Source organism: Natator depressus, chromosome 11, assembly GCF_965152275.1.
Source record: "Natator depressus isolate rNatDep1 chromosome 11, rNatDep2.hap1, whole genome shotgun sequence".
Taxonomy (NCBI): Eukaryota; Metazoa; Chordata; order Testudines; family Cheloniidae; genus Natator; species Natator depressus.
The window spans coordinates 46,781,675-46,799,988 of record NC_134244.1 but is presented as its reverse complement, the minus strand read 5'-3'; the positions used below and the strand labels follow the sequence as shown (position 1 = coordinate 46,799,988).

The following is an 18,314-nucleotide window of genomic DNA, read 5'->3' as shown; positions in this document are numbered from 1 at the left end:
AAACTAATATTTAGAGCTCTCTTTATACAAAGTAATCAAAGCAGACTTTTCTCAGAATAGAAGCTGCATATTATTTCTCAACTTTGCAGTAGCAAAGCTCCCCCTGTTGGTGAATGCATTACAATATTGTCTTCTACTGCATGTGAGTACTTGGAATAGCTTGATTTTGAGCAATTCGGCTTGCAAGATTAGTACCTCTGCTCTCATTTGATATAGTATGATGTTCAAAAAACTGACATTAAAGGAGTGGTCAAGTTGCAAAGTCAAGCACTCAAAATTTGAGAAATGCCAGCATTGTGGTTGCTTGTGCAACCTTAATTGAGCCCCTCTATTCATTATGATATGTAAGTAATATAATTTATTATATGATCACATATACTATTGTTTCCATAACACACCTTCCTCATTCAGTGCACAGGATGGATGTTGCTCTGTGAATGAGCAGCTACAAAATACTTAATTTTATCCTCACTTGTTCAATGTGTGGCTCCAGGCCTTATTAACTACCCACTATTCAAACATTTAGTTCAGATTGGCTGGAGCTGCTGCTGCTGAATCCAATCCATTATTTTTTTAAGACAAAACAAGCCAAACACACAGAAGAGAAGACAGAAATGAATAATAAAGTTAGAGAATGCAGCTTCTCTCTGAGACCTGGCAAATCTGAGCTAGCATCAGGCTGTTTAAGGCATTGCTTTTAGCTGCCTCTGATCACAGACTCAAAGCAGTGTTGCAAAGTATGCAATCTTGGCCAGCTAAGCCAGACATATAAAACAGAAGGCAAAAAGAAAGAAATAGAGGAAAGAGAAGAAATAAGGTGGGAGGGGAAAATGACACTTGAGGGAGGAGGTGACAGCAGGAACCCAAGTCTCTCATTCTTATTGGTGTTCAGGATTTAGCCAAAGCAATGTGGCAATGTTATCTGGTTCCCTCTTTCTAGCCTGGTCAGGACACCTTTGGGAATGGGATGATGAAGTCCCAGCAGTGTCCTCGTAGTTTCTGGGGTCCCAGGAGATCATGAGATGGCAGCCCTGATAGAAAGGCATATTCCTTCTAGCCCAACTGGCATCATAATTCCCCGACAAAGTCGGTTTTTAAGGCCCTCCAGAAGTGGAGATGAGCGGAATAGCCAATTTAAGAGTACAGGCCTCTGTGCACGTATGAGGTTGAGCATCCAGAAAATGGGGAACATCCAGAAGCCACTTGCAAAAAGTTTGGTTTAAATGACTTGCCCAACATCACACATGAACTCTGAGGCAGAGGAATGATAGAATCCCATTCTTCAGGGTGACATTCAACCTCCTAATCTATGAAACCATTCTTTCTCTTCATGCAGTCCCCTACCTCATTCACTACACACCTTTCAATTTCTGTAACAAATGAGGCAGGTGTCAACCACACAGTGGTGTCATTAACTACACAGCCTGATTTATTCCCTGAGCACCTTAATTCTGGCATTTCCTAACTCTTGAGTGCTTAATGTTCTTTTAATACATGTGTGTGATTTCCTAGTTATATTTTTTAAAAAAAGGAAACTGAAAAACAAATTCTATGATGTGGAACCATACTGATCACATGGTTCTGAGCAGGGTTAAACCCTTTAGATTCAACCCTTTAGGGTTATACCCTTTAGATTCACAACACAGGCTTCTGCCACTTGAGCTATCAGAATAACCAACAGCAGCCAAAGGTTTAGTCTGTGTGAGCCGGCCTTTAGAGGGAGGTGATGTGTACATTTTTGCCAGTGGATTTCACAGCTATTTGCAGACAGCAGAGGAATGATGGGACATATTCCAGATTCTGAGAAGAGTGTTCTCTAATGGTTATGGACCCTCCTGGCCCTGTTGCTCCCAGGCCTGAACCCTTCCATCTGTGGCCCCTCCAGTCTGTCTTTGTCTAGGTCTCCCACCCCCACTCCCCCACTCAGCTCTTCATCACAATCCCAGGCATCCAAGCTCCCCACCAGCTCCTCATCCCTGACTGTTTTCCTCTTATCTCCCTGGCCAAATCTTCATCCCAGCCACCCACCCACACCCTTGTCACTCCCTTTGCCACACCCTTTGGCCTCAGTTTGTCACTCCCTTTGCCACACCCTTTGGCCCCAGCTCCTGAGCCCTCTGCATTCCATTCAGGCTCCTTCTTCCTACTCCTAGTGGCCTCTTGTGCACTAGCCATGGAGTGGGGGTGGCACATGACATTGACATGAAAGGAAAGATCAGTTCTCATCCCTGGTGCCATAGCTGCCCCAAGCAGCTGGGAGGAGCAATTGCAGGAAGAGGCCTGCTCAGGCCCTATAACTCTGGACTGGAGCATGCTTAGCACAGGTGGAATCTTGAGCAAATTTAGCTGCTAAACACTAAAAAGTCTCTACAGATCATGTATGAACTGAGATTTTCAGAGGCTAAAAACTTGGTCAAATGCAGGTTGATTTTCACAGGTCAAACCCCTTGCATCAAGATTACCCCCTCTGGCACATTTCAAATCCCCACTCCATAGCATAGAGGCTCAAGAGCTTCTCTGCTAAATGGTGTTTAGAATTTTTTTCACATGGGCAGAACATATATTTCCCCTAACTCCATTCTGAGAAATACCTGAACCATTTTTGCTGAAATTCCCCCCACCTCTTTCTAACTCTGCAGTCCAAAATAAAATCAGCCTGAAGCAGATATCTAGCATGGATTTAGCCCAAACGGTTGAAATTTGAGAAAGTTATATGCAGCTGAAAACAGGGTTTTAGAATGGGAACTGTCAGACAACCTGAAGTACAAGTCTCACTCCCTCTGCCACATATAATATCATATAAGTTGTATTATTATAATTTTTTTTAGTCAAAGAGAGCCTAATTTTGCAGTCCTTTCTTAGGACTCAGGCAAAACTGCCTTTAAATTCAATGAAAGTTTTCTTTGTGTAAATACTATAGGATTGGACCCTTCTCCTGTATACCTCATGAATTAGCTGTTTTATTGCTAAATGATGTAACAGGTGCAAACATGAAAGTAGGCCCCTTTGAGACCAGTGGATGTACCTGGTCCAAAGACTTATGAGACAGGTGGAAAAAGGAGTAATGTTGTTTGAGGATATTATTATTATTTCTCTTTCAGCTTAATTTTTCACTATTGTTTTTCCTCTTAATTTCACTTTTTTCAGGATTTTCCTCACAAATTAATCTCTCTGATGTATTAATTACATACTATAAAGAGAAAACAATGATACATTCAAAATCTGGTCCTTGCCCTTTACAGTAGCTAATATGGCGAGAGAGTTCAATTACCAGCATAGCTGCATTTTTTTTTTTTATGACGAGGAATTATCTGTGAGGTTTAATTTTCAGACCTTTATCTACTAGGATGAAATAAATAGCATGTCAAACTAAATCAACAGACCCTTTTATGGCAACAGAGCCTCTTTCTTTCTATTATGCTAACATCAGTATCCTGTTGCTAATCATACCTCTTTTATACCTAGGTCAGACGTTGCAATTTTGTACAATGATCGTTCTGTTCTTGAAAATCATCATGTGAGTGCTGCTTACAGACTTATGCAAGAGGAAGAGATGAACATTCTGGCAAATTTAACCAAAGATGACTGGAGGTAAGATCTATTGGGACATTAACGATGATTCCAGTTAATAAAAAGGGTAGGTCTTCTCCTTTGCACCTCATTTTGGGTATGTCTACACGTTGAATTGGGGGTGACATACTCATGCTAACTCTCTTTGAGCTAGTGCACTAAACATAGCATTGTAATCCTGGCAGCACGGTGGGCTAGCCACCCCGAGTACGTACGCATCCAAGACCCTAAGCACGTACTCAAGGCAACTAATCCATCCCACTTTCGTGGCTACATTCTATTTAAGTTGAGAATCATACCACCAGCCTCAAGTGTAGACATGCCCTTTAAATTCTAGCTGAAACTGAAGAAGCCTTGGAAATGGAAGCATGTAAGAGCATTGGAACTTAAGTGGGCATTAAAAGAGATGATCAGAACTGTAACTGACATTTCACAATAACTCGAGCCACAATCTCACAAATGATAATTGTCAGGACTGCCTTGAGGTCTTCCATTATTAAGGAAGTTGCTATGGTGCATGCAGAGCACGCAAAATACAAGTCTTCCTGCGTTGCTGTCGGTATAGCTGTTATCATTCAAGTACCCCTAAAATATGTAACCAAAAGCTGTATTGTGGCATCACTGGCAGGCAGGTGTGCTGCATCTGGAGAACATTGCTTCTGGGAATGGTGTCACTAAAGACAGAGCGCCAAATTCTGCTCACAGTAATACCTGCACAATCCAATTGTCTTCAGAGGAGTTGCATGATATGAGAGTACAATTTGGCCCATCATGTATATAAAGCTGCAGTACTGGCCCAGACATAAGCCTCGCTGTATAACACCTTCTTATTTGCATGTAATCGTTTATTTCCTCTTTGGAATCAGATCATCGTTAGGCAATTCATTTCCATGTAGCTGAATTCAGAGATGGAATATGTAAAACTGGCTTATAGACAATCAGGGTGTTAATATTTAACAATACAGGGAGTTAAAACCTATTGATTTTTAATCCATTAATTACCCTTAATTGTTGTGGCAGACCTCATACATAAAGTATTTTTTTCATCTCTACGATTGAGGTGGACTGCTACATGTTTTTGACTTTATTTTTTCTTTCAGAGCACACTTACTCTCATTCATTGTCCTTAAATTTTTTAAATGAATTTAGTTCTGGACAAAGATCAATAGCTCTGGAAACTGATTTTAAACTTGTGCTATGAGAGTATTCTCTTATCCACACTGCCTCTGCCAGTATGACTTAACATTGTTCTTCTACCTTCTGAGGATTGAAAGGGTAGTTCCGTCTCTGTGATCCCTCTGCTTAGACTGCCACTGAATACAAAGAAAGTGATTGTGTTCTGGGGATGTAGAAGAGCCAGCAAACAACTTTCAGATGCTGATACCTTTCAGTCCCCAGCAGTTTGTGTCACTTAGAGGTGAAAGATTCTGAATCTTTATGCCACTTACACGGAGATGTGGAGTCAGTAGTTTAGTACTTTTTGTCTTTATTTTTTCCCATAGATATTGTATCCTAGCAAGATGTTTGTCACACCTATTAACATGTTATCTAAGGGCCTTAAGATATATAGGACTAGAATCTGGTCCAGCCGAGCTACAGTCAGTAAAGGCCCGGGGCAAAGACACCTCTGTGCTTCCCTGATCTTGGGGTCACCAAGGACTGGGCCAGTCCCCGACATAAATCAGTGCAACTTGGACACTGCCTGAATTTACACCCCGCTGCCCCCAGAGGCCACGCTAGCAGCCTGGGATCAACAGGATCCAGTGCATCCCAGCCACTCCTCCTTCCTCAGGTGGCTGGGGGAGGGGAGAAGAGGAGCCCCTATGACAGCAGAGGATTCCTCAGTGCTGGGAGAAACCTCCAGTACCCAGATCTCTCGGCTCCATGCTGCTTCGCACTGGGAGACTGGAGCAGAGCAGGTCTCAGGATCGGGACTGTAATAGTGTAGTTTTTGTAGCATAGACATGTATTTCTAAAATGGTCTTTTCTACCAAGACTGATCAATCTTCATACTGACTTTCCGTCTTTTTTATGCTGGGCTGTACACAATGTGGCTCCTTTACGCTTTCGCTCAGTGGTGCTCCCTGTCTCTTTCTCTTACATTTCTCTTTGCTTTAGTGCTAATTTAGTATGCTCTTTTAGAAGTTGTTCAGCTACTCTCCAATTGTGCTTGCTCTTGCTTTTGAAATTCCTTTCATTGTGACCTATTCTATATTTCCTATTTATTTTAGTGGTTTTAATATAGATATTTGTATCAGAATTTCTTTATATGGAATGGTTACACAGTGCCCAGATTCTGCTCTCTGTTGTACTCGTCCAACCCACGAGAAGTCAGCAAGGTTGCATGGCAGCCGTAGGGGGCATAAATTTGGCCCTTTTAATGAGACTACAATACATTTATTTAATAGAGACAGGAAGCCCAATTATTACTTTTAGGTAGGTATCATTAATTGTGAAGGCTTCTGAAAATTCTGCTACAATATCACCAATATTCAACATGAATAAATGGATTTACTTATTTGAGCTAAAGTAGGGCATCCAATTCTCTATTTGGTCACATAAATCAGCACTTAATATTGGTACCTCTAATAAATCTGTGCATGCCTAAATGCTGATTTGAATACCCACACAATTTATGGAACTGGTTGACCTAATTTTGAGGGTCAGGTTGGAAAATGATGATCGCCTGGTATTCATTTTGTAAGTTCAAAAATATTCTTGTTTCTCTGTTATGGTTTGCAGTGGTTCAGTAGCACAGTGGAAAATCCATTTAGCCACTTGAAAGAAGCACTTCAGTTTTTTAAATTATTAATAGAATGAACTTTTTTGATTCTCTTTTTTGAAATTCATGCCATTAAAATAGCAGCTTTGAAGCTTACAATAAAGCAAATTGGCAGTAAATTGAAATGACAATTTGTTCGACTTTTTCAGCACACATCCTGTCTGATTCATTTAAATACTGTCAGACCTGTTTTCTTCAGTTGTTCTGATTTTTTTTTTAATGCCCATGCCTGGTTAAACTATGGCTTTGCTAATTATTTCATCAAGATAAAGGAAAGTGATTGAGATTTTTTTTTTTGCATTACCATTTTTTCTACCAGTTAAGGTCAGGGGGAATATGCTAATAAACTCTCAGCCTCAATTAAGTTTAAAACACAAGGTTTGGGTCTGAATCAGTGAAGTACTGCCAACATTGTAACAAGGGCTCTGTCGGAGGGTAATACATGTGACAGTCCCCAAGTAGAATAGTCATTCCTCACTCTTTCTCTCAACCCAAGCTCACACCCCTGCCCCAAATCCATCCTTTCCATACTCTTCTCCCTTACCTACCTCCCCTGCCCAAAAATCCATCAATCCTTTCAGCCCCATTTCAAAGAGGAAATAAACAAATACATTCAAATAAGAAGGTGTTACACAGAGAGGCTTCAGTCTGGGCCAGTACTGCAGCTTTATGTACATGGTGGACAAAATGTGCTCTCACATCATGCAACTCCTCTGAAGATAATTGGATTGTGCAGGTATTATTGTGAGCAGAATTTGGTCTCCCTTTCCACACCAGCCATTATCCTTTGATCTGCCATGCTTCCACCTCCCCAGCTGTACAGTGATACTCCTCTAAGTGGCTCCTCATTCTGTCAGCTGTTTCACACGGCAGCAGCAATGCTGGGAAATGGGTGCCCTGTGGTCTTTGCTGGCAGTAGTGGTGGTAGACATTTTGTCCTGCAACCTCTGGGTATCGAGTAGGGTGACCACCTTTTCAAAAAGCAAACATGGGACACATGCAGGAACCCCACCCCCTCCATGGACTCACCCCTTGCCCCTCCTCTTCCCCCAACCCCCCACCCTCTGGTCCTGCTCTTCCCATCTGGAAGCCAGAGCCGGGCTGTGGTAAGAACCACCCAGGGAGCCCTGGCCCCTCCACCTGCCCTGCGCAGGGTGCTGGGGTGTCCGAGAGCAACCTCCAGCCTGTATCCCCACCTCCTTGGATGTGCCACCCAAGGCAGGGAGAGATCTGGGGCTCCCCACAGTGGTTCAGACTCCCTGGGCAGTTCTTACCACAGCCCAGCTAAGGCTTCCAGTCTGGCCAGGGCCAAGGCCTTGCGGGGAACAGGAGGAGCAGGGGATGGGGCCTCATGGTGAGCAGGGACTCAGAGATTACTCTTAAAAGTGAGCTCAAGAATTGAAAGTTCAAAGGAAATAAAAATCTGTAGAAACAGGGGGTAGGAGTTTGTTTCAGGTTTGTGTTAGGTTTTTTTCTTTCCTATTTGCCCCCAAAACAGAAGAGTATAACTAATATAAACCCCTCAGTTTCCATGCAACTGTTTCTTACAAAAAATTGCTTGCTTCATTTGAAGGGTACAAGTTCAAAGCAATGTGCAGGAGGAACAGTTGGGATGCAGGTTAATTAGTGTCATATTAGGAGGGCAAGCACGGTTGCCATGGTTGCACATCATTATTTGAATAGCAAAGGGAGGCCTGAATCTCCACTCAGTTACACCAGTACAAATCAGTAGTAAGTCCATTGAAATTAATGAGTGACACCAGCTTAAACGTACTGTTGTGGGAGCTCAGCCTCAAAACTTATAATAAACCATCACATCTCCTCTAAATAGAATTGCAATTAACTCATATCGTAAAAAGCATAAACATAGGATTTCACACTAATGTTTAACAGGGTTTGTTCTAGAACCTCCTGAATACCACATTTTTCTCACAGGATCAGACTTTAAGGTCACAAGGGACCATCATCATCTAATCTGACCCGCTCCACACTGCAGGACACAGAACCTCACCTACCCACTCCTGTAATAGACTCCTAACCACTGGCTGAGTTACTGAAGTCCTCAAAACATGGTTTAAAGACTTCAAGATACAGAGAATCTACCATTTACACTAGTTGAAACCTGCAAGTAACCTGTGCCCCATGCTGCAGAGGAAGGAGGAAAAAAAATCCCACCAGAGTCTCTGCCAATCTGACCTGGGAAAAAATTCTTCCCAACCACACGTTTGGTGACAAGTTAGACCCTGAGTATGTGGGAAAGACCCACCAGGCAGACACCTGGGAAAGAATTATCTGAAGTAACTGAGAACCTTCCCCACTGTGCTGCTGTGACAGGCTTTAGACTGCTCCCGGTCCTACATTCTCACCAGCTTTCACACAGGCAGGGACACACCCAGCTGCAGTTGCATGCAGGCTTTGGCCAGCCACTGCATGAACCAACAATAGATCAGCTGCAGCCAAGATAACCCCCAGCTTCCCAGCCTAGGACCCCAGAGCTGTACCATCCTGCCCTGCTCAAAACCCCGACCAGTACAAACTTATTACTCAGTTCTCCCTCAATGTGGAGAGGAATACGCACAGTACCCTTGTGTTAAACCAAGCTGAAATTTTCCCCAGATACTTCCATTCAAAGGCACGCTGGTTTAGATTAAAACATAAAACAAGTTTATTAACTACAAAAAGATAGATTTTAAGTGATAACAAACAGATCAAAGCAGATTACCTAGTACATAAACAAAACTGCAAACTAAAATACTAGAAAATACTTCTAAAATACTAGAAAGACTGGATATGAATTAGCAATTTCTAACCCTGACTGATGATACAAGCAGGCTTGCAGATTCTTAAGGCACAAGGTGCACTTGCTTTGCAACTTGAGATCCCCACCCCCGTACCAAGTCCTTTCTGAGCTTCTCCAGGTATTGAGTTGTGGAGGAGTGAAGAACGACAGATGATGTCACTCCTTGCCTTATATAGCTTTTCCATATGGCGGGAACCCTTTGTTCCAAAAAACAGTTCCCAGTCCAATTTGTGGAAAAATACAGGTACCCAAAATGGAGATCAGTGTCATGTGGTCTGGTCACACCCCCTGGCATGACCTGCTAAGTCATAGCAGCCATTATTTACAGGCTGTCTGGAGTGATCTCAGGAAGGCTCACCATGTCGGGGATAAGCTTCTCCTAAGGCAGGGGTTCCCAAACTTGGTTTGCAGCTTGTTCCTGGCCAATGGGATCTGTGGGAAGTGGTGGCCTGGCCTGCGTTGCTTCCTGCAGCTCCCATTGGCTGGAAACGGCGAACCGCAGCCAGTGGGAGCCGTGAGCGGCCATACCTGCGGACGCTCAGGTAAACAAAGCACCTCACGGCCGGCCAGGGGCTTACCCTGAACAAGCCATGAACCAAGTTTGGGAACCCCTGTCCTAAGGCCTGTTGTTTTTCCTAATGGCCCATTACCCTGAATAGGCCCTTCCCATCAGCTGTCTAGGCTGAAAGCATTTATGCTAGTTTGTAATGGTCCATAGTGTTAAGCTGGTGGGGATTTAGACACGGGTGCTGTTCTGACCAAACTTGAAAAAGGGGAAAAGAATAGAGGAATTTTAAATAGCCTGAATTCCTAACATTTCAGATTGACACTTCTTAGTCTCCTAAATGGCTCCTGAACCTTCTAGCTAATATTAGTATTGTATCTGCTGTATGCTAAATTGGAAGCTTATATCCTCCTGTTGTTGTAGTGGACCCAACGGTCTGAATGGTACCCTCTCTTTCTGAATGTGATGATCCTAGTACTGGGGTGAAATAAGCAGAAGAGTTATAGCCAGGATTGCACTTAATTATAGTTTATGCACTAGAAAAGAGGAATCACAAAACAGCATGACTCTGAAATAATAATTGCAGAGTTGATTTTGTGAAGTATGCTGTTGCCACAGAATCCCCTTAGGGACATAAGGTTCCAGTTGTTAATCATGTCTTGAAGTGCTTTTTTTAATTAAAAAAAGTGTTCATTTTTGTTTAGAAAGATATGAATTAACCAGTGCCTCCCAAGCAAATGTTCCATAAACAGAATAAATGACTTGTAATTAGTAACTTTGCTTTTGATTGCTTTCAGGGAGCTTCGTAGCCTGGTCATTGAGATGGTCTTGTCAACAGATATGTCAGGACATTTCCAGCAAATTAAAACAATGCGCCATACTCTGCAGCAGACAGAGGGGTAGGTTATTTTCCATTCTGTTCTTTAGAAGTTTCAAATGAGTTCATGCACAAGAAAAGACTTTAAACAGTTGCTGTTGTTCTGAGATAATTGGAGCATGTCCTTGATTTGACAGGATAGACAAAGCCAAAGCTATGTCTTTGATTCTACATGCAGCAGACATAAGCCACCCAGCAAAATCTTGGGAACTGCACTACCGGTGGACAACGGCACTGATGGAAGAGTTTTTTCGACAGGTGCCATTTTCAAAATCTGTTAACATAGTTAAAGTGTTAGTTACACTGTTAGATATTTTATAATTCTACCTGCGAGAATATTGTCAGTTATAATTTAGTAAAGTGATCACAATCGTGCTTGCCTCACTTTCAGAAGTAGTCCCACTGACTTCAGTACAACTACTCATGTGAGTAAGATGAATAGGATGTTGGTTAATATCTATTTCAGCTGATGGCAGGCTCCAAAGCATTAGCTTTTTTTCTTCTGTAACAGTATTATAATTTGTCAAGCTGATTTCATTCTTTAGACAGAGATCTGTATACACTCTGAACTAAAAAGAGGTATTGGGTAGGAGGGAGTACCTGGATATGTGAAGGATGTGTGTTCAGCAAAGAAGGCAGATGAATGTTGTATCCATATCATATTACATAAGTCTTCCCTTTTCCCCTTATTGTGAGCTAGTGCTGTGCATATCCCACATCGATATGATGGAGTTTTCCTTTCATGCTCTTTGTGGGCCTGATCTGCAGACCACTCAGGTCAATGGCAATCTTTCTATTGCTAATGTGGCCATAATTTTGGAATCAAACACAGTGACTCAGCAACGTGGCAGTATTTTTTGTGGCGGTGAAACAGTCATACAAAAGACAAAATGCACTTTTCAAAAAATGTGTGGTGTTGTACTATTGCCAGCTTCTGATTCAATAGCAACGTGTGTTTATTTCACAGAGTGGATAATTTTTTCTAGTAACAAACAATGAGTTTATCTTGAATCAGTGAGCAAGTGCAATTAATGTTAATTTTAAGTAAAGAAGAAGGGCTTTGACAATGTTTACATTGGTTCCACCTTTCTATCACTCCAAACACTCCGTTGCTTGTAAACGCAGAGCAAATTCTACTGTCTAGCAATACCACTGAGCAAACATTGTGTAGTTGCGGGAGGGGGGAAGCAAACATTTCAAGTGGTGAAATGAAAAAAACAGGACATTTCAGGTGTCTTGCACAAATTGTCTGGGATCCTACGACATCGTGAAAAACTGGGTTTGTCTCAATAAAACCCCCCCCTGTGATCACTTTACCAATTAACTATGAGTGAGTGATTTTTGCTTTCTGTTGTGTTCAGGATTTAGAAATTGCTTGAAATAAGAGAAAAATAGATTCTAAACTCCTCCTTTTTATATATCTCAGTGTTGAGGATCATTCTGATATGGGCCATTAAAATGATAACAAAGAAGCAATAGTGGAATGGGAAAAATAGGTAATTTAATAGTGGGGACATTTTAGAAAACTGCATTTTAGTCTATGCAACTAAGCTATGCCCTCAGTAAGAAAGCACTGTGGGAGAAATAGCACTAAGAAGAATATTCTAGGCACCTCTTAGGAAGAGATTAACATTGAAATTAACTTGCTTTTAAATAGGTAGCTTTTAGTGGGGTGGGAATAAGATGGTCACCAAAGGGGTAACAGGCATTTCCCCACTGTTCTATACAGCATTTGAATAGTTCATCTTAGACCACCATAATTATTTTAAATTAAAATATATCCTTACAGAAGGAAAAGAAAGATATATAGATACTTCAGTGTCTTCGTGACTCAGCAAAGTAACTAAAGCAACTACCTCCCTGTATTTGGGATATAGCGCCCATCCCTATGAATCTGGGCCCTGCACAAACTTTTAAAACAACAATGATTAAATTAAAATTGGACCTGGTGGCCCAGAGAGAAGCAGCAATGTTGTCACAAAAAGAGCCATCAAAAAAACTGATCAAAGCCTAATTTAGATATATCATAACACCTCCAGTGATTACATCTTTGACAAAGCAGATAGGGAATGATAGATATTGGCTGCCTGGCCCATCTAGATTGTCCTTTTGCTATGGTATATCTTGTGGCTTTCAAACAGGAGTAGTCATACATTAAACTGGAAGGGGTCAGAGCAATGAATGAGTCAGTAATTTATTCCATCTGCTCTTGAGAGTTCTCACTCAATTCCTAAAGATGCTTACTACTGATTTTGAACAGTAAACTTCAGGACCTTACTGATTCTTTGATTTGCCTTTGGAGAGAGTGGAGAACTGGTGCCTTAATCTAAATAATGAACAAACCCAGTTTTGTGGAAATGTTGAGCAGCAGCAGATCATTAATTAAGTTCAACATCAGGACTTGAAGTCTGGAGTTACCAGTTGGTGCCTCTTACTGTAAATGGAAATGATGATGATATAGAATGCTGGAGGAAAAGGGGAGGACCATCAACCCAGATGAATATTACTCAGAAGAAGGTCAGAAATGAACAACTGTAGAAGCATTTTAGACATAGGGAGGCAGGATACATAGACTCCATGGAACAGTTAGGCAATATGTTCAGGCCGGGGCTGTAGCATTAACAATATATAGTTCTGTACTGCCTTGATCATTGAGTGCACAGGATCGGTTAATGCTTTAATTACTACTTTATCCTTTCACTATAAAATGGTACTGGATCATAAATAAACTGCTCAAAGACTTGAGTTTTTTAAAAACAATTTTTTGTCACTGAAGTACACTTATGCATTTCATAATTATAAAAATATGAAACTCTCTCATAGCACCTTCATTTCAAATGTACACAGCAGAAACTGGGATAATGTGCACTCAGTCGAGACAGGATATAGGCTGCACATATCTCTAATATGAATAGTTCTAGTTAATGTTAGTGATAGATGAACCTCCAAAGCTTCTAAAATATGTTGCAGACAAGCACGATCTGGGAGAGGGGGGTGAGGGAGGAAAGGGGAGGAATAGGGGGAGTGTCTAGTCTTGCAGTCTGTATACAGCCAAACCTCCCACCCATTGATTTCAGCGTCTATATAAGAACGGCAGGATCAGGTTGTAACATTTAACTGAACTCAGGGCCCATGGAAAGTAGAAAATGTGCTGGAATTTCATTTCCTTTTTCCATCCAGATTGGGAATTAGATGATAATAGCTATTTCACACTAGTTTGGTTTGTCTGTTTCTGGTCTCAGCCAAAGCCAGAAGGTGCAAAGCCATAAAAAAATAAAACTTAAACTTACAATTTCTGAACAAGATTCAGTTTGAGTTTCATGTGAAGGCTTAATACTTTGTTTTAACTCAAACTGGTTTGATAAATAAAATAGATGTAATAAAATCAGTACCTGAAATGAAACATGAAGAGCTTGAGCTCTGACATCCAGCTTGATGTCTGTTAGCCAACCTGTCATATAAAATATGTGATAATGATGATGATGATACATTAGGATTGACAAGGAATTGGAAACTTATTTATTGTATGTTTGTTGTATTCTATACTACATTGGTCAGTCAAAAAGGTTAATTTCCAAATAGTAAAACACTGTTCATGTTAGAAGACCCAAATATGATAAAGACATTTCAAGACTTCAGAACTTAAATTTTTTTAAAATGTCATTTGCCTGCTTACACAGCAACACAGACAAAAGCAGCAGAAACTGAGAGTTTCTGAGAACATAGGAGTTTTTAATATGCAGTTTTAAAAGTGGGCACAGATGGAAAATGGACATTATCTTAGAAAACTTTATTCAACTGGCACTAAGATTTAAAATATGTATCAGTAATAATTTCAAGGGCAAAGCCTTAGAACATTATCATAAAAAAGTTGTTTTCACTTAAAAAAAAAAAAAAACCACACAAACCACACCCATCCATCTCAAATGCACAATGATAAAGAAACATACAGCTGAGGTCACTCAACCAAGCACCCAGCCCTGACAGCATTCTGCTCTAGGCTGGAGTTTATTTTAAAACAAACAAATAAAATTTCAACTTTCAAATAATAATTTTTAAGTTGTTTTATTGATTTTCTTCAAACTTAGCTTGCTTAACTTTTATATCTCATGAGAATTAAAGATCATGTCAAATCTTAAGACTGGGTCCTGTACCACAATTTACAATATACACATTGTATAAGAAATTACAGTTTTCATTATATATTGGATGAATTGTCAAAAATACATGATGCAGTAAAGAAGTATTTTAAGGCATAAGCTCAAGAGAGTTAAGTTTTTAGATTTTTAGTTCTGTGATTTTAACTCTTGCATGAATTTCCTGACTTTTGAGTTCTCAAATGTTAGGTAACTGTATCCCTGGCAAAAATCCCAATGTTAACGTAAGTAGTAACATGCTCTTGATGTTAGATAATCAGGCCACAGTTCCAATGGGGAGTTCTGGAGGCATCTTAAGCTGTGAAAGCAAAGCCAGATTGGTTAGCTCAATTTTTTTTTTTTAATAAAACCTTTAGTGTAGTAGAAGCTGATGGAACCAAATCCTCAGCTAGTTGAAATCAGTGGAGCTCCTTCATTTATATTCATGTGGTTCACTTCTGGGGACCATTAGCTCCTTTTGGTAATACTACCTGCTCCTGCTCTCTTCTGTTCCCTTTAGTTAAATTATGGGCACCTTCTATGTGGGCGGGGTGAGGGAAGGGGTCTCTGGGCAGTCTACCACTTTCAGGCATAAAGCACAAGGTCAGCTGTAATTTGGTCCTCTGTCTCTTTTCTTTCTCTCTGGGCCCATTCTATATGTATGGCCACCAATAGTTTTTTTTTATATATTTTCTCTCTGCTCTCTTCCTCTGGCTCTAGATATCTATCCACAGCTTCACTTAGGTTATACGATTCAATTGGACTTTAAGGGAAGAAGTGGTGAAACCCTCCATTTCTATTTGAAGCACATTCTTCTATCTCTGAGGCTGTTTTTAAGCAGTCATACTGAAATTTTTTTTGTGCTTTTCTTACATCCATTCCTTATTATCATTTGGTGCGAAATGATAAGAATATCAAAGGTCTATATTTTAAATGCACCTGCAAATCGACTTAATTCTACAATTACAAATTTATCAATGAATGTCCAGGATATCAATAAATGTCCAGGATATCAATGAGCCCCCAGCATTCTAAAATGCAGTTTGGAAAATATCAGAATGGTCGGCTTCCCCTTCTTTCCCCCACCCCGTCTCTTCAAGAGAAGTTAAGTTGAATGATCTCTGGGTGCTCCAAGTCCAAGCTGTGAGGCTGCAGAAGGTCTCCTTATAAAACATGCTTTTTATTTTCCTTCCCTGACAAATACTAAATCACAGTGGCAGATGCTTTGGTCTTGACAAGATCTTTGCTTTCAACATATTCTTTTCAATACAAATGGTTAAAATTAAGTTATAAGGTTGACTTTTCCTTTTCTACTCTCTTTTTCATTTAAAAAACAATATTAGATTTATTTTACCCACAGCTTGTTTTAGTTTAGGAAAAGAAGTGAATTGTAGAAGTAGTTGGTCAGAGAGCAGTGTTCAGGCTCTCTCCTTTGTATATGTATTCTTATAATATGAAATATTGCTTTTTCCAGGGAGACAAGGAGGCTGCTTTAGGGCTACCATTTTCCCCACTCTGTGACCGCAAATCTACCATGGTGGCTCAGTCCCAAATAGGTAATGATCAGTGCTGTTTTCTCTTTCTCATAAATGTGGGCACATGCAGTGTTGTCATCCTCCATTCACACACTGTGCACGATGTTTTTAAAAAAGCTGTAGATACTACTATAAACAACGTGTTTCTTTCTCCACATTTACTCACAGAAATCAGAGCATATTACACCCGTGACATGCTGTTGTCCAAAGGGACATTAAGCTCTTTCAGCATGGCATATGAAGCATATGGGACAGTATGTTTAGTGGTTAGATCAGGGTACTGGAAATCTGAACTCTTGGGGTCCAGCTGTTACTATCGGCATTTTAGAATTTGGTAAAGCAAAGCATGGAGAAGTTGTCACCTACTCAAAGTCACATAGGTCTTACTGCAGTGTAGACATACTCTGTGGCTGGCATGGGTCAGCTGACTTGGGCTTGCAGGGCTATAAAATTGCAGTATAGACATTCAGGCTCAGGCCAGGCTCTGAGACCATCCCTATTGCAGCATAGATATACCCATAGAGTCAAGCTGGCTGGATACAAGTAACTCACTATTTTCAAAAGGCCCTTCAAACAAGCTCCTGGCATCTATCTCCAGCACTGCTGGTGACTTGGTGACTCACTGTGTGACCTTAGGCAAGTGATTTCCTATCTCACTTAATCCAGCTGAAATATGGGTATAATATTATTTACATTCCCCCTTTCAACACCCGCCTGGTGCTCCTGTCAGGTAGCAGGGTCAAGGAGCTGGGGCTTGCCTACTCTGCCCGCCCAGCATTCCAGCCAGGGAGCGGGCAAGCCCCGGCTCCCCGACACCATTCCCCAGCTGGAACGCCCGGTGGGTGGAGTGGGGCAAGCCCCCACGCCCCAACCCTGCTACGCCCCTGCCTCAACCAAGCTTCACAATCATCATTGGTGAGTGCAGTATTAAATTGTTTGCTTAAAATTATTTAAAACTTATACTGTCTATGTATATAAAGTCTTCTGTCTGGCGAAAAAATTTCCCTGGAACCTAACCTCCCCTATTTACATTAATTCTTATGGGGAAATTGGAGTCACTTAATATCATTTTGCTTAAAGTTGCATTTTTCAAGAACATAATTACGACATTAAGTGAGGAGTTACTGTAGGTGTTTGGCTGGTTAGGACCTATTGTGATTAGATAATAATCATTTGTATTTCAGTACCACTTAAGGACCCCAGTCAAAGATCATGGTCTCATTGTATAAACACCTAAAGAAAGGATAGTATCTTCTCTGAAGAGCTTACATTCGAAGTAAAGAGCCTTAATGTGTAGCCTTGGGATAGTGAATTAGGGCCTGATTTTTCAAAGATGAAATGCAGGCCCTTGCCTTCCCCCATTATCTGTACAATAGGGATAAAAATAATTACTTTTAAGTTTTATGGAGCCAATAACCATATGAACTCTAAAAGTTTGCTGAGGAAAGCATGCCTAGAAAAATGCCTTTCACAGATGTCAACATGTCCCCCAAATAATCCTGGGACCGGGAGATCCTGTATGTTAAGATGTCATATCCTTGAACTGAACAGTATCCTCCAGTATTATCTTGTAATTTAATACATCTCCTATTCCATTGCTAGCCAGACTCAAGTGGCAATGTACTTGAGTTTATGCCTGTTGCTCACCTTTGTGCTATGGCACATTAGTTAGAGTGTGAAGAGAGCCTGAAATCGGTAGCTATCTCATGTTCTACCTACATTTTTTCTGTTAAGTGCTCAGCAGAGGATAATGCCTCATTCTCTCTAGCTATGTCATTCTCTATCTTGATGAGCACTTTCAAATGTAAAATACATTGTTCAGCGCTGACATCTCAGAGCTGTGGGATGAATGCTGTCTCCCAGGGATATTACTTGTTCTCTTCACTGATTTGACAGAACACTCCTACACACTTTGAAATAACACTTTACTTCCACAGAATAATAAACAGCAATTTGGAATATTGACTCATTAGCGTGAGGCTCTGAATGGAAACATTGGTAGACTGACTTCTTGCCCATTGGCTCTGTCTTGGCTTCCCTTTTATTCAGTAATTAATCCCGGTCTCCAATGAAAAACTTATTGTGAAATGCACTTGGTTCACTGGAGGC

The 18,314-nt window shown here is 40.8% G+C and overlaps 1 protein-coding gene across 3 annotated transcripts in view; it reads left to right on the top strand.

Moving 5' to 3' along the window:
- PDE1A (phosphodiesterase 1A) overlaps window positions 1-18,314 on the top strand; it is a 350,612-nt gene that overhangs the window by 310,790 nt on the left and 21,508 nt on the right. For all 3 annotated transcript variants that reach the window (XM_074967720.1, XM_074967722.1, XM_074967721.1), the window contains 4 exons: window positions 3,466-3,591; window positions 10,455-10,556; window positions 10,672-10,792; window positions 16,145-16,226. In XM_074967720.1, the coding sequence (XP_074823821.1) occupies window positions 3,466-3,591; window positions 10,455-10,556; window positions 10,672-10,792; window positions 16,145-16,226 (431 nt within the window). The remainder of the gene's footprint in view (window positions 1-3,465; window positions 3,592-10,454; window positions 10,557-10,671; window positions 10,793-16,144; window positions 16,227-18,314) is intronic.